A 14,950-nucleotide genomic window follows, 5' to 3' on the forward strand; every position below is an offset into this window, starting at 1 on the left:
AGGAACATTTATAAAGAAGTTTCTAATAATATCAGATCTTTAATGGTTTTCTGTTCATTAGACGATCTTTGATTTGGATGAATTCAACATCAGAATAAAACAAACTGCAGCATCAGAGGAAGATGAGCTGCTCTTCATCTCCTCACGGCAGTCACAGCTCTGTGTGTGTGCGCGCGTGTACCTGTGTGTGTGTGTGTGTGTGTGTGTGTGCGTGCGTGTGTATGTGTGTGTTGTGGCCGATAGTCACTGTTACACAATCGCTTTCAGTTTCCTCGCCCTGCCTGCCTGGTGGCTCCCCGCCCACCGCTGCTCTCTGCCTGCCTGACTGCCTGACTGACTGCTGGGCGGACTGGGGCAGAACCGAGCCGACCAGTTCCGTGTTCTGTCCTCCCACGGCGCACACGGGCCGGGCTGAAGTGAGCGGGACGCGCAGGCGGCGCCATGGTGGACGTCCCGGCGGAGGTGAGCCGCGTGTTTTTATTTCCTGATTATTTCTCATCTTATTCATCCTCTGACGTCGCCGCGTTCCGGACAAACTTTGACGCTGCCTGGCAGGCTGGACCTCCTCCTCTTCCTCCTCCTCCTCCTCCTCTGCCCCCCCACCATGCCCACCGAAATGCAAAGTGCGTTGCCGCGCACGCGCACATGCGGGATCGCGATGCGTTCACGCAAATCGAGCTGCTTGGTTCCGTTTAAAGGCTGTGACGTCACCCTCTGTAACTTTTACCGTCCGTATACGAGCGGCGCGCACGAATCTGCGCGCGTGTACGGCGGCGGCGGACCTAGCGAAGGGTCAGCGCGGCGCGTGCACGTGTCGCATGTGTGTCACGGCGCAGCGCGGCGCTTGCTGATGTTGTTTTGACACAGATGACGTAGAACGTGACGCGCCTGAACGATGAGATAAGCAGTTCCACTCCGCGTGCGTGCGTGCGTGCATGCACGACGGAGCAGGCAGGCGCACGCGCGCGCGTCGCTGGTTATTTGTGACGGACACCGAGGAGGATTCTGGGCTGGAGAAAGGATTCAGGGTAGGTTCTGGTTCTGGTTGCAGCAGAGTCAAACTGGCTGGATCCAGCTCTGCGGGAGGACCAGCGCCGCGCGCGCGCACACGCACACCTGAGCGACACGCAGCTGCCGCGCGCGCACGGCAGATGCACCTGACAGGAAAGTAGAACTCCGCTTCAATCTGACCTGACAGTATCGGAGGCTCAGATGTGCTGAGGTACTCTGACCCAGAGCGCTCCTGATTGGACAGTTTCACCATGACGCAGGCTGACGTCATCAATGAACAGGTGAAAAGTTTCTGAGCGGTTCGGTTCCGAAATTGTGGGCATTTGTGTTGCTGTAGTTAACAAGAAACCAATTAGATTCACTTCATTAGCAAATTCATGAAACTGACGATTTTTAAACAATTAAATCCGTTTATCCGTCCATGAGGTCCGTTAACCAGTAGCTGGTCTCAGTTCTGGTTCTGGTCATATTTCTCCAGTTTCCACTCAACAGAACCAAACTAGAACATGTCAGAAATAAATCTGAAAGATTAGCAGCTCTGTTAATCCCAACCAGGATGAGCGTGTTGCCATGGTGCTGCTAGGAGTTTGCAGGAAGGAGCCTAAAAGGCCCACAATGCATTTCACCTTCCAGTTACAGTCATGCAGCTACCTAAAAAATATGAAATAAGTTGTTTTTATTGTCACTTTTACTGTTACAACCATAATACTGCAAAATGTTATCACCAAAATTTACTTCATCCTGCAGATTAAAGCTTCTTTAGTGGCAGCCAGGGCTGCACAGTGGCGCAGTTGGTAGAGCTGTTGCCTTGCAGCACGAAGGTTCTGGGTTCGATTCCCGGCCTGGTCTTTCTGCATGGAGTTTGCATGTTCTCCCTGTGCATGCGTGGGTTTTCTCCGGGTACTCCGGTTTCCTCCCACAGTCCAAAAACATGACTGTCAGGTTAATTGGCCAAATTGCCCCTAGGTGTGAGTGTGTGTGTGCATGGTTGTGTGTCCTGTGTGTCTCTGTGTTGCCCTGCGACAGACTGGCGACCTGTCCAGGGTGACCCCGCCCCTCGCCCGGAACGCTAGCTGGAGATGGGCACCAGCACCCCTCCCGACCCCACTGAGGGACAAGGGTGAAAGAAAATGGATGGATGGATGGATAGTGGCAGCCATGATGGATTCTGCCGAGTAATGTAAGAGAAAAGGCTGAGCGCCCAAAGCACTGCTATCTGAATCCCACATTACAAACAAAAACAGCTAAACCAGCAGCGCGTGTGTGAAAATGATCAAACATATCAAACCATGCTCTGTTGGGGATCTGACGGGTTACAGAACCGTCCTGGGTGGAACGGACCGGGAGTGATGGGTTCTGGGTGCATCTCTGCTCTCTGGCCTGATTTGACCAAAAACTGCAAACACACCAACGTTTTTAATCATAAAGTATTCATCCATCCATTTTCTTTCACCCTTGTCCCTCAGAGGGGTCTGGAGGTGCTGGTGCCTCTCCAGCTAGCGTACCAGGTGAGAGGCAGGGTCACCTGGACAGGTCGCCAGCCTGTCGCAGGGCAACACAGAGACACACAGGACACACAACCATGCACACACACATTCACACCTAGGGACAATTTAGAGAGGCCAATTAACCTGACAGTCATGTTTTTGGACTGTGGGAGGAAACCGGAGTACCTGGAGAAAACCCACCATGCACAGGGAGAACATGGAGACTCCATGCAGAAAGACCGGGAATCAAACCCAGAACCTTCTTGCTGCAAGGCAACAGCTCTACCAACTGCACCACTGTGCAGCCTTATAAAGTATTCATATGGAGATGAAATAAAAAAGTTTCTTCTTATGTCCAGCTTCCTGTGAGCCGTTGAACTTTGAACTCTGTTTCTGCGCTGCAGTCAGCCAAGTTCAGTTTCCTCTTCCTGTCACTGAAATCCAGTTTTTATCCACCTGGAGAATTTTGTAAATTTGTCAAAATGTATCCTTCATATTCGAGTTTTTCCAGCAGATTCCCAGCCGGACTCATTCTGTTCCCTTCTGGCTCTGGATCTTCTTCTTGTCTCTTCCTATGATTTAGACTGGCGGAATAAATCAGTCTGTGGTGAAACTCCTTCAGTCTCTGACATTAATTGCTCTTCACTTTAATTTACAGCAAAGCTCAGAGCAGAAATGGAGATGATTCACCAGGACGAGGAAAATAAAGTCAGCAGGCGATTTTATTATGACGTTCTGCTCCTTCGCATTCACTCACAGTTAGGTGCAACAGAACCATCCGGTCCAGATGAACGGGTCACGACCCGGGTTAAGGTGTGTGTGTGTGTGTGTGTGTGTGTGTGTGTGTGTGTGTGTGTGTCTGCAGCTGGGACGCTCAGCAGAATCCAGAATGTTTTTAAAAATCCAAAACTTCCTCTAATTCGTCAAAGTGGGGATGAGCTGGGAGCGAGTCACGCAGTAATCCTGCTACTTCCATAAGTAAACTTTATTTTTGATAAAACTTTGAATATGACAAACATAATTTTGTTGTCTGGATATTTTTATTTCTAACTGAAATACATCACGACTGAAACGGTTAATTGGATTAATCAGTTATTGAAATTGTAATTTATTAATGGTTAACTTGAGTATACAGACTGACAAGAACAGCACAGTAAGCAATTAGGTCAAAACTAAAACAATAATTTAATGCAACATATTTTGCAGTTAATATTTAAAAAATTTTGTACGAATTCTGTAAAGGAAAAATCTGCATTTCTGTCCAATTAATCAATTATTCATCAGAATGATCGATAGATGTTTATTTGTCTTTATAGGCCGGATTTGAATATTTAAAGATGATTAATCTGAATTTGCAGCTGGTCGAACTGACGACTCATCAGATGGGAAACGGGTCAACATTCCCGACTTTATTTCCTGTTTTCTAAACGCTTGTTTTCGTCTCCTCAGGTGAGATCAGTGAGAGGTTAAAGGTCAGCAGCATCAGCCCCTCATTAGCTCACCTCTGACCCCTGACGGATTAAAAATGGCCTCCTGGCTGGGAGGTGAAGCTCGCCGAGTCGTCGTTTTCCCCGCTGAGGATCTGTGGAATGAGTTTGAGTGACGGACAGAGACGCCAGAGGAATTTTCTCGGTGGTTTGGTGACGATGGAATAACGTCTGAGTGGATTGTGCCGTTTGCTGAACTTCAGGCTCATTATGGAGCAGGACTTCATACAGTAGGACCTTCGACCCGCTCTGCCGCTCGTTACGCTTTCATTTCTGACTCTGCTGCTGTGAATGGACCTGCGAGTCTCCTAACGCTCGGGGGAGACTCCAGACACACAGAAAACTACAAACATGGCCGCCACGGGACGGAAGCACTTGGTAAAAGACTTCAACCATTTCATCACCTGTTACCTCTGCCGAGGTTACCTGATCAAACCGACCACAGTCACTGAGTGCCTGCACACCTGTGAGTAAACATCCTGTTCCCTCAGCTTCCTGTTCCCTCAGCTTCCTGTTCCCTCAGCTTCCTGCTCCCTCAGCTTCCTGCTCCCTCAGCTTCCTGTTCCCTCAGCTTCCTGTTCCCTCAGGTCACATGTTCCCTCAGCTTCCTGTTCCCTCAGCTTCCTGTTCCCTCAGCTTCCTGTTCCCTCAGGTCACATGTTCCCTCAGCTTCCTGTTCCCTCAGCTTCCTGTTCCCTCAGCTTCCTGTTCCCTCAGCTTCCTGTTCCCTCAGCTTTCTGTTCCCTCAGCTTCCTGTTCCCTCAGCTTCCTGTTCCCTCAGCTTCTGTTCCCTCAGCTTCCTGTTCCCTCAGCTTCCTGTTCCCTCAGCTTCCTGTTCCCTCAGGTCACATATTCCCTCAGCTTCCTGTTCCCTCAGCTTCCTGTTCCCTCAGGTCACATGTTCCCTCAGCTTCCTGTTCCCTCAGCTTCCTGTTCCCTCAGGTCACATGTTCTCTCAGCTTCCTGTTCCCTCAGCTTCCTGTTCCCTCAGGTCACATGTTCCCTCAGGTCACATGTTCCCTCAGCTTCCTGTTCCCTCAGGTCACATGTTCCCTCAGCTTCCTGTTCCCTCAGCTTCCTGTTCCCTCAGCTTCCTGTTCCCTCAGGTCACATGTTCCCTCAGCTTCCTGTTCCCTCAGCTTCCTGTTCCCTCAGCTTCCTGTTCCCTCAGCTTTCTGTTCCCTCAGCTTCCTGTTCCCTCAGCTTCCTGTTCCCTCAGCTTCCTGTTCCCTCAGGTCACATATTCCCTCAGCTTCCTGTTCCCTCAGCTTCCTGTTCCCTCAGGTCACATGTTCCCTCAGCTTCCTGTTCCCTCAGCTTCCTGTTGCCTCAGCTTCCTGTTCCCTCAGCTTTCTGTTCCCTCAGCTTCCTGTTCCCTCAGCTTCCTGTTCCCTCAGCTTCCTGTTCCCTCAGGTCACATATTCCCTCAGCTTCCTGTTCCCTCAGCTTCCTGTTCCCTCAGGTCACATGTTCCCTCAGCTTCCTGTTCCCTCAGCTTCCTGTTCCCTCAGGTCACATGTTCCCTCAGCTTCCTGTTCCCTCAGCTTCCTGTTCCCTCAGGTCACATGTTCTCTCAGCTTCCTGTTCCCTCAGGTCACATGTTCCCTCAGGTCACATGTTCCCTCAGCTTCCTGTTCCCTCAGGTCACATGTTCCCTCAGCTTCCTGTTCCCTCAGGTCACATGTTCCCTCAGCTTCCTGTTCCCTCAGCTTCCTGTTCCCTCAGGTCACATGTTTATGGTTCATAAAGTCAGAACCCAGCTGGCAGCTGAAGTAGGGAGGAGAATAGATCCTTAAAGTTATACATAGATTCATCTAAACCACATTCTGAAGTTTGAGACTTTAGGAAAGTCTGGATCACATGAAACTGTTGAGTCGCTTGTGATCCTTCATCATCTGTTCATTAGAGGTTTGACGATGTATTTACAAGTTGGAAGCGTAATGACTGGTCTTTGACTAGGCCCTTTTAGAGATGGTGGGTTGTTAAAGCTGCCTTTTTGTCAGTAAACCTCACAGCTCCGGGTTTGTCCTGGAGACGTGGCGTCGTGTGATTGGACGCCGTGTCTCAGCTGATCTCAGCTGCTGCTGATTCTTCTGACCCTGTGTGAACCGTTGTGTCTCGCAGTCTGTAAGAGCTGCATCGTGCAGCACTTTGAGGAGAGCAACGACTGTCCTAAATGTGGCATCCAGGTCCATGAGACCAACCCCCTGGAGATGCTGAGGTGGGGTTCTCCTCTGGCCCGGTATTTCTCTGTTCTGTCTGCCGGACCTGGCTCTGTAACGTTTGTCCCTCTGGTCTCAGGCTGGACAACACCCTGGAGGAGATCATCTTCAAGCTGGTGCCTGGACTCAGAGAAAGTGAGTCTGCCAGATGTTTCCGTCTGTCTCTGCAGTTTGTTTGGGATAACGGGACTAGATGAGGAAGTTAGAGAGATTCATGAACCATCACTCTATCAGTTCTGATCAGAGACAAAGTCTGGAGGACATCGTCCCTGAAGTCCTTCATCCATCGGCTTCAGTAGGAGTTTCTCCTCTGAGCTTCCCGTTTCTGACTGAGGATAATTTAAAGCAACATGTCGACTTTCTTCTGCTGCTGCTGGTTGAACTGAAACTAAAACTGCTAAAGCTATAAAAAGATCTGAAAGTCGTTTTTATTTTTGGTATTTCTGTCAGGTGCTTCTCTGTTTTTATCCGTTGAGGCGTTTAGTCTGATGTTGTCCTGTAAATGTTTGTTTCGTTGCTGTGAGCCAGAAGAGGAACAGCAGGAACTGGAGTTCTGGAAGAAGAACCAGCCGAAGGAGAACGGCCAAGGTAAGCCGGGTCCGTTTCCCCGACGAGGCAGAGCTCCTCCTCATCCTCACCCCTGACCCGTCTTTGTGTCCAGAGAGCCTGCAGTGTCTTCCTGACGGCGGCGCCGGTGGGGGCGCCGATGACGATGGTGAGGGCGGTGAAGATGGAGACTACCACAGGAGCGACCCTCAGATCGCCATCTGCCTGGACTGCCTGCACAACGCGGGTCAGTCCGGGGAGAGCAGCGTGACGGTGAGCCTGACGCCGGAGCGCCTGACCTTTAACCTGACGGACCTCTAACCCACCGCTCTGCTCCCGTCAACCAGGACCTGATGAAGAGGTTCATCCGCTGCTCCAGCAGGGTTACCGTGGGAACCATCAAGAAGTTCCTCAGTCTTAAACTCAAGCTGCCGAGCTCTTACGAGGTCAGCTCCAGGTTTCTTCTTCTGCACCTTGTTTAAACCTCATTAAATCACAAGGGAAAGAAAGATTAAGAATCTGAAATGTGGACGTTGTAGTGCAGAAAGTTTTGGGTGTTTGTAACAGAAAGGTCTGTAAGTTTGTTGTTTCAAACGGTTTGAGAACAATAACCAGGTTCAGGCCAGGTTTCTGGAACCTCTTGCGTATTTTCAGCAGCTCCACGGTGCATTCAGGGACCATCAGTTAGAAGCTGGTGAACCGTGTCTGGATACTTTCTGGAGCCTCCAGGTTTCCTTTCCTGAAACTTACAGAGCAACTTTCCGGGTTTCACAGGTTACATTAACCTCCAGGTAAAACTTTAAGGTCCAGAGCAGTAAGAGGTTACCTCCTGGTCCAGCTCAGTCCCTGATGGTAACCTGTAGCGCTTTGAGCTCCTATAAGCTACCTGGAAACTAACAGTAATATTTAAGAACCAGTAATATTTAAATGTAGGTCTGATGTGAGTCATTGTTTCCAGGATAAAACGGCTCCTTCCTGCTGACTGATCAGAAACCAGACACCCTCACTGGTTAACATATTCAGAGCAGCCTCCCACTCACGACCTCAACAAACTTCCCCTCTCCTCGTCTTTGTCGTGATTAACCCTCCAGCCGGCCTTTGACTCAGACTCTCACTGATCTCTGTTCTTCCAGCTGGATGTGCTCTGCAACGGCGAAATCATGGGCCGAGATCACACCCTGGAGTTCATCTACATGACCCGGTGGCGGCTGCATGGGGAGAACGTAAGCCAGTCTCCTTCACTTCCTGTTCAGCCGCCCGCGTCTGCATGCACGTGCAAACGCATCAATTATCAGGAAGGCGTTTATCTGTGCAGCGAGGAGCCGGAGGCTGCAGGAGTTTGATCTGAGTTCACTTCGTTCGGTCTGAGTTCGAGGCGCTAAGTGACGGCTTGGATACCGGATGGTTGTGGGTTTGGGTTTGAGTGGAGCGCGAACAGATGCTGACTGACTGACTGACTGACTGATTTCTCTGTTTTAGCAGGAACTACAGTTTGATTCTGACTGTACGTTCAGTCATACTACAGATATTACAGAAACTGGAACCCATTTATCACAAAGGAGGAGTTTTAGTTTTCTCACAGGAGCAAAACATAAGAACAACCAGCAGCTACCAAACTCTGTACGGTAGTTACACTTACTCAGTTTCATTTATTTAAGAAACCGTGTTGAAAGAAATGATTGTCATTATGGATTTACTCAAGTCCAATTCAGATTTTCTACCCACTAAATGAAAAGCAGACATGTTTTTCACCAGACACAGACACAAACCTGCAGGTTTTATACGAGTTTCATAAGTTTTATATTGAAACTGATTTGGAAAATTGTTTGTTTTTGTCCTGATTTTTTGTTACTTACATGAATTATTATAATTTTGGTCCTTAAAATACCAAAATTTCCACCTAACTTTATATTTTGATTATGTAATTTTTAAATATTAAATGATTGATAATTTGATCAGTTATGTATTATGGATGGTTACGTTTTACTTGAGTAAAAATCTGTTAAGTTGTTTTACTCTAATTTGAGTATATTTTTTACTCCTCCCTCCTCTGAGAATAATAATAATAGGTAACTGTGTGTCAACAGGACCATCCATATTGCTCTGAAATCAAAGTATCTGTCAGCTTCAGGGCCTTAAAACAAGCTAAAAATGAAGCTGATTCAACTCTGGATCAGGTCCAAGTTGGATAAAAGCTTCCTGCCTGGAAGGAGATGGTTTAAAACTTTTGCTCAGGTCTGCGTTATGAATGAAGCCTGCAGGTTGAGGGTGACTACGGCGTGCAGACAGCTGTGACCTTTGACCTCACGGATGTTGCATAACTGATCCCTTCCTCAGATCCAGAGAAAGATGCTCCACCTGATTAATCAGTCAACTGGATCCAGTTTGGACTCTGACCGACCCGACTGGACCTCAGTAAAGGTTAAAATGCTGAGAGCGTGTGATGATGTAACCATGTGAAAACATGTCAGAAACCACAGTTATCTCAGTTATCAGAGACAACAGCTTCCTGCGGACATATAAAATCGTTTTCAGCTCTGATTTACAACAAAAGCCGTCTGGAAGAACTTTACCAGAAAAAAGTCACGTAAATCCCAATCAGACATTCATCCTGGTTCTGAAACAGACATTCAGTTAATTATTCGTATTAATGTAAAGGAGTATTGGGTTATTGCGCTGCAGCATCCAGTCCTCCTGGACCAGCAGGGGGCGACAGAGGAAAAACCACAACTACTGTTTCTATGTGCTCTAAAAAGCTCCAGAAACACTAATAATAATGATATTTATAGACCAAATATATCTTTATATGCATTAATGTCCTCTGTAGAAACCATCCACATGGTCTCCACTGTTAGAGGTTCAGCCAATCAGTGCCAAGGAAAATGAATGGCGCTCCTGGATTGGCTGCTTTGTCACCAACAGCTGTAGGAGATTCATATTTCAGATGAGCTCTACAGAAAATGTGTGAATAGCTGGAAATAAACGGCCGATTAACTCAGAAAGTCTGTGAAAACTAACTCTCCTGATCTGAAGTGAGGTTCTGGATGGTGTCAGTGGTTCGTGCAGTACAGACTGGATCCACTGGATCCACTGGATCCACTTCCTGTGTTCTTACAGGTTTAGTTTCAGCTTCTCAGTCAGAACAACCCTAAATAAATTCTGGTTTCTTTCTTTGGGTCCGGAATCAATACGGGATAAACACAAATCAATAACTGTCCATTTGAAGGAACATGTTCTGGGTTTGACCCGGTTCTGCCAGAACAAGAAGCCCAATCCTCACCGGTCCAGTGGATCAGGGTTAGTTTGGCTGATTAGAGTAAATATGATGAAATGATTTTAATCCATGAGGGAAAAGCCAGAAGCTTCGTCCCCTGAGTGGCGTCTGCCCGGCTCCCTGATGCAGAACCAGAACCAGAACCAGACTTATTTACGTCCCGAACGCCGAGTCATCAACATTAGCAGCAGGTCATTATATTTAGCTCCGGTTTGATGCTGCAGGTAATGCAAGGAGAGCGACAGAGACGAGAAGAAGATCCGGTTATTTCTGCCTAAATTAATCTGATTGTAACATTAGAGCAGAAAATTCATGTAAAATCTGTAAAATTTATTAAAAACCATTTCAGTCAGATCCAATCAGGGCTCATCGTTGTTTTACCAGAAGATGCTGCTGCAGATTTCCATAAACATCCAGTATGAAGTATCACTAGCTGCAGTCAAACCTCTGTTGAAGAAGCAACATTTAATATCTGGAATGTTTTTACACTGAGAGCTGAGAAACAACCAGTTTCAACATAATGGAGGGAAAACATGAGAAAAGTTTAAATATCTGCTTGCTTAACTTTTCACTCACTAAAACCAGAACCAGAACCAGAACCAGAACCAGACGGTGGTCCAGTCTTCTTTTATCCCAATTCTCGACTTGGTAAAACCAGGATTAAAGTTCTCCAGGTCTGAGACGGTGAAGATCTGTTATCAAATATCCATCAGCTCTGGTTCTGATCCATCAGCTCTGGTTCTGATCCATCAGCTCAGGTTCTGATCCATCAGATCTAGTTCTGATCCATCAGATCTGGTTCTGATCCATCAGCTCTGGTTCTGATTCATCAGATCTGGTTCTGATCCATCAACTCTGGTTCTGATCCATCGGATCTGGTTCTGATTTCTGGTTTTTCTCTGTCATGAAGTCGTTCAGTTTCAGTTCTGTCTGTGTGTCAGATCTGAAGTCTTATGGACTCTGAGGTTTATGGAGAATGAGGGTCAGAGACCCGGAGGCTCGGTGAGACCCGGTTCAGACCCGGATCAGACTCGGTTCTGTTTCCTGGGAGGAATGAGGCAGCAGAACGCAGGACGGTGCTGCAGCTGGCAGAGACTCTGCACTGAAACATGGAGGCAGATCCTCATCGTCTGCGCTAGGCTAACGTGGCATTTAGCAGAAGCTAATGCTAACGCACTATACGAACATGCTACTTAGCAGAAGCTAATGCTAATGCACTATACGAACATGCTACTTAGCAGAAGCTAATGCTAACGCACTATACGAACATGCTACTTAGCAGAAGCTAATGCTAACGCACGATCGGAACATGCTACTTAGCGGAAGCTAACGCTAACGCACGATCGGAACATGCTACTTAGCGGAAGCTAACGCTAACGCACGATCGGAACATGCTACTTAGCAGAAGCTAATGCTAACGCACGATCGGAACATGCTACTTAGCGGAAGCTAACGCTAACGCACGATCGGAACATGCTACTTAGCGGAAGCTAATGCTGACACGCTATGCTGACATCTGAGTTTCCCCACTGAGGGACTAAAGGTTTGACTCCATGATGCTACAGCTCTGAATACGAGTATTAATCATTTCAAATGTTTCCTTTTTTAGTAAAATAAAAAAAATGACTTCCTGACCACAAACTCCAGCAGTGATTTTCTTCTGATGTGTTTTCATTTTTATTCCTCCAACATGTTCTCCCCCTCTCCTGCCGGTCCACTCAGACGTATCCGATGGTTCTGGAGTACCGGCCGCGGATCGACTTCGGCTGATCCGGCCGCAGCAGCAGGACCACAAACGCGCGTCCAGACAGCGTCTCCACGCCGACACCAACGCCTACAAGCGCAGATAAAGAGAGATTTAGATGTATTTTTGTACAGCCGATGATGAAGTGCTTCTGTTGTTGCGTTGAAAAGCCTTTATGCTACATAGAATAATATATGCTATAATATATGCTATTTTTAAATGTACGTCCCTGTGCCTCAAATCCTGTTCGGAACGATCATGTCTGCAGTTTGCCTGTCTAACTAACTGTAGATTAAATGTTGATTTTTTTACTGCTTCGTCTCTGTTTATCGGTTTTATTCTTCCTGAAGTAATCAGTGGAACAACGTTTCTGCTGTGAAGCTCCAAAGGAAGCTACGTTTCTAAAACCCGAAACGTTTTCAGATGTCTGCAGGTTTTCTGTATTTGTGGACTTCACAGCACAATGACTGTGAGTAATTGGTCTAGTAATAAAATCTTTTTGTTGGTGCCTTTGATAAGAGCCTCTAAGGAATCATGGTTTTAATAATGTTGGCTGATCGGCAATCGGTCGATATTTACGTGTGAAGCTGATCGTCAGTAGAATAATACTGGAACATTGACGATGTATCGTGACAATAAAACACCGGAGCAGGTCAGTTGAAAACAAAGATCAAAATCGGCTGGTCAGGATTTGTAAAGGTCACTGATCAGAAATCTGTGATCGTTGCAGTGTTGCTAACAGCTGGTCACTGAAGGAAGCAGTAAATCCTTCAGTCACTGGTTCAAAGTCACGGGATTTGAACCAGTGACTTTTGTCTGCCAGCTGATTTAACTCAACTTTGAACCTCTGAAAGAAGCAGAATAGAAAAGGAGACATGAATCCAGGTGTGTTTGTTTCATCAGTCACTGTTTTCAGACATTTCCAGAGGACTCCTCTGTCCCTGCCAGCTGATTCTGTCCCGGTTGGACTTCGGGCCAAACGTCCTGCTGGTTCTGTCTGAGTCTGACTGATGCTGCTGCCCTTCAGAGGAACACAGAACTTTAAAGGTGGAGAAAAAAGATTCCAACCTGCAGATCAAACCTTCAGCCGTCATGGAAGAATTCAGGAAGGAAACGTCCTGCAGACGGATCAGAGCTGAGAGAGGAGAAGAGGCGAAGATCTGATGAGGAGGAAGCAGAGGAGCTCCGTCACCAAGGAGGAGCTCCGTCACCAAGGAGGAGCTCCGTCACCAGAGAGGAGCTCCGTCACCAAGGAGGAGCTCCGTCACCAGAGAGGAGCTCCGTCACCAGAGAGGAGCTCCGTCACCAAGGAGGAGCTCCGTCACCAGAGAGGAGCTCCGTCACCAGAGAGGAGCTCCGTCACCCAGAGAGGAGCTCCGTCACCAGAGAGGAGCTCCGTCACCCAGAGAGGAGCTCCATCACCAAGGAGGAGCTCCATCACCAAGGAGGAGCTCCGTCACCAGAGAGGAGCTCCGTCACCAAGGAGGAGCTCCGTCACCAGAGAGGAGCTCCGTCACCAGAGAGGAGCTCCGTCACCAGAGAGGAGCTCCGTCACCAAGGAGGAGCTCCATCACCAGAGAGGAGCTCCATCACCAGAGAGGAGCTCCGTCACCAAGGAGGAGCTCCATCACCAGAGAGGAGCTCCGTCACCCAGAGAGGAGCTCCGTCACCAGAGAGGAGCTCCGTCACCAGAGAGGAGCTCCGTCACCAAGGAGGAGCTCCATCACCAGAGAGGAGCTCCGTCTCCAAGGAGGAGCTCCATCACCAGAGAGGAGCTCCGTCACCAGAGAGGAGCTCCGTCACCAAGGAGGAGCTCCGTCACCAAGGAGGAGCTCCGTCACCCAGAGAGGAGCTCCGTCACCAAGGAGGAGCTCCGTCACCAAGGAGGAGCTCCGTCACCAGAGAGGAGCTCCGTCACCAAGGAGGAGCTCCGTCACCCAGAGAGGAGCTCCGTCACCAGAGAGGAGCTCCGTCACCAAGGAGGAGCTCCGTCACCAGAGAGGAGCTCCGTCACCCAGAGAGGAGCTCCGTCACCAGAGAGGAGCTCCGTCACCAGAGAGGAGCTCCGTCACCAAGGAGGAGCTCCATCACCAGAGAGGAGCTCCGTCACCAAGGAGGAGCTCCGTCACCAAGGAGGAGCTCCGTCACCAAGGAGGAGCTCCATCACCCAGAGAGGAGCTCCATCACCAAGGAGGAGCTCCGTCACCAAGGAGGAGGTCCGTCACCAAGGAGGAGCTCCGTCACCCAGAGAGGAGCTCCGTCACCAAGGAGGAGCTCCGTCACCAAGGAGGAGCTCCGTCACCAGAGAGGAGCTCCGTCACCAAGGAGGAGCTCCGTCACCAGAGAGGAGCTCCGTCACCCAGAGAGGAGCTCCGTCACCAAGGAGGAGCTCCGTCACCAGAGAGGAGCTCCGTCACCCAGAGAGGAGCTCCGTCACCAGAGAAGAGCTCCATCACCCAGAGAGGAGCTCCGTCACCAGAGAAGAGCTCCGTCACCCAGAGAGGAGCTCCGTCACCAGAGAGGAGCTCCGTCACCAGAAAGGAGCTCCGTCACCAGAGAGGAGCTCCGTCACCCAGAGAGGAGCTCCGTCACCAGAGAGGAGCTCCATCACCAAGGAGGAGCTCCGTCACCAGAGAGGAGCTCCGTCACCAGAGAGGAGCTCCGTCACCAAGGAGGAGCTCCGTCACCAGAGAGGAGCTCCGTCACCCAGAGAGGAGCTCCATCATTGAGGAGGAGCTCCATCACCCAGAGAGGAGCTCCGTCACCAGAGAAGAGCTCCGTCACCCAGAGAGGAGCTCCGTCACCAGAGAGGAGCTCCGTCACCAGAAAGGAGCTCCGTCACCAGAGAGGAGCTCCGTCACCCAGAGAGGAGCTCCGTCACCAGAGAGGAGCTCCATCACCAAGGAGGAGCTCCGTCACCAGAGAGGAGCTCCGTCACCAGAGAGGAGCTCCGTCACCAAGGAGGAGCTCCGTCACCAGAGAGGAGCTCCGTCACCCAGAGAGGAGCTCCATCATTGAGGAGGAGCTCCGTCACCAAGGAGGAGCTCCGTCACCAGAGAGGAGCTCCGTCACCAGAGAGGAGCTCCGTCACCCAGAGAGGAGCTCCATCACCAGAGAGGAGCTCCATCACCAGAGAGGAGCTCCGTCACCCAGAGAGGAGCTCCGTCACCCAGAGAGGA

General features: G+C 49.3%; 1 protein-coding gene across 4 annotated transcripts; it reads left to right on the top strand.

Moving 5' to 3' along the window:
* Window positions 1-247: 247 nt before the first annotated feature.
* On the top strand, window positions 248-12,085 carry pcgf5a (polycomb group ring finger 5a). 4 transcript variants are annotated; one of them, XM_081616291.1, is made up of 10 exons: window positions 248-462; window positions 3,157-3,311; window positions 3,948-4,451; window positions 6,110-6,206; window positions 6,287-6,342; window positions 6,736-6,795; window positions 6,869-7,026; window positions 7,101-7,199; window positions 7,887-7,976; window positions 11,750-12,085. In XM_081616291.1, exons 3-10 carry the CDS (start codon window positions 4,337-4,339, stop codon window positions 11,795-11,797), a joined length of 723 nt encoding a protein of 240 aa, XP_081472417.1. In that variant the 5' UTR covers window positions 248-462; window positions 3,157-3,311; window positions 3,948-4,336; the 3' UTR covers window positions 11,798-12,085. The 4 variants fall into 4 exon arrangements, with proteins under 4 accessions (XP_081472417.1, XP_081472416.1, XP_081472419.1 ...); XM_081616290.1 differs by lacking the exon at window positions 3,157-3,311; XM_081616293.1 differs by lacking the exons at window positions 248-462; window positions 3,157-3,311 and adding an exon at window positions 757-1,028.
* The last annotated feature ends 2,865 nt before the right edge of the window (window positions 12,086-14,950 follow it).

Source organism: Poecilia reticulata, chromosome 15 (assembly GCF_904066995.2).
Source record: "Poecilia reticulata chromosome 15, P_reticulata-male-v2, whole genome shotgun sequence".
Taxonomy (NCBI): domain Eukaryota; kingdom Metazoa; phylum Chordata; class Actinopteri; order Cyprinodontiformes; family Poeciliidae; genus Poecilia; species Poecilia reticulata.

Coding starts and splice junctions, on each gene's coding strand:
- pcgf5a (XM_081616291.1), top strand. CDS start 4,337: ATGGCCGCCACGGGACGGAAGCACTTGGTAAAAGACTTCAACCATTTC. Junction 6,343..6,735: donor GGTGCCTGGACTCAGAGAAA/GTGAGTCTGCCA, acceptor GCTGTGAGCCAG/AAGAGGAACAGCAGGAACTG. Junction 7,200..7,886: donor AGCTGCCGAGCTCTTACGAG/GTCAGCTCCAGG, acceptor CTGTTCTTCCAG/CTGGATGTGCTCTGCAACGG.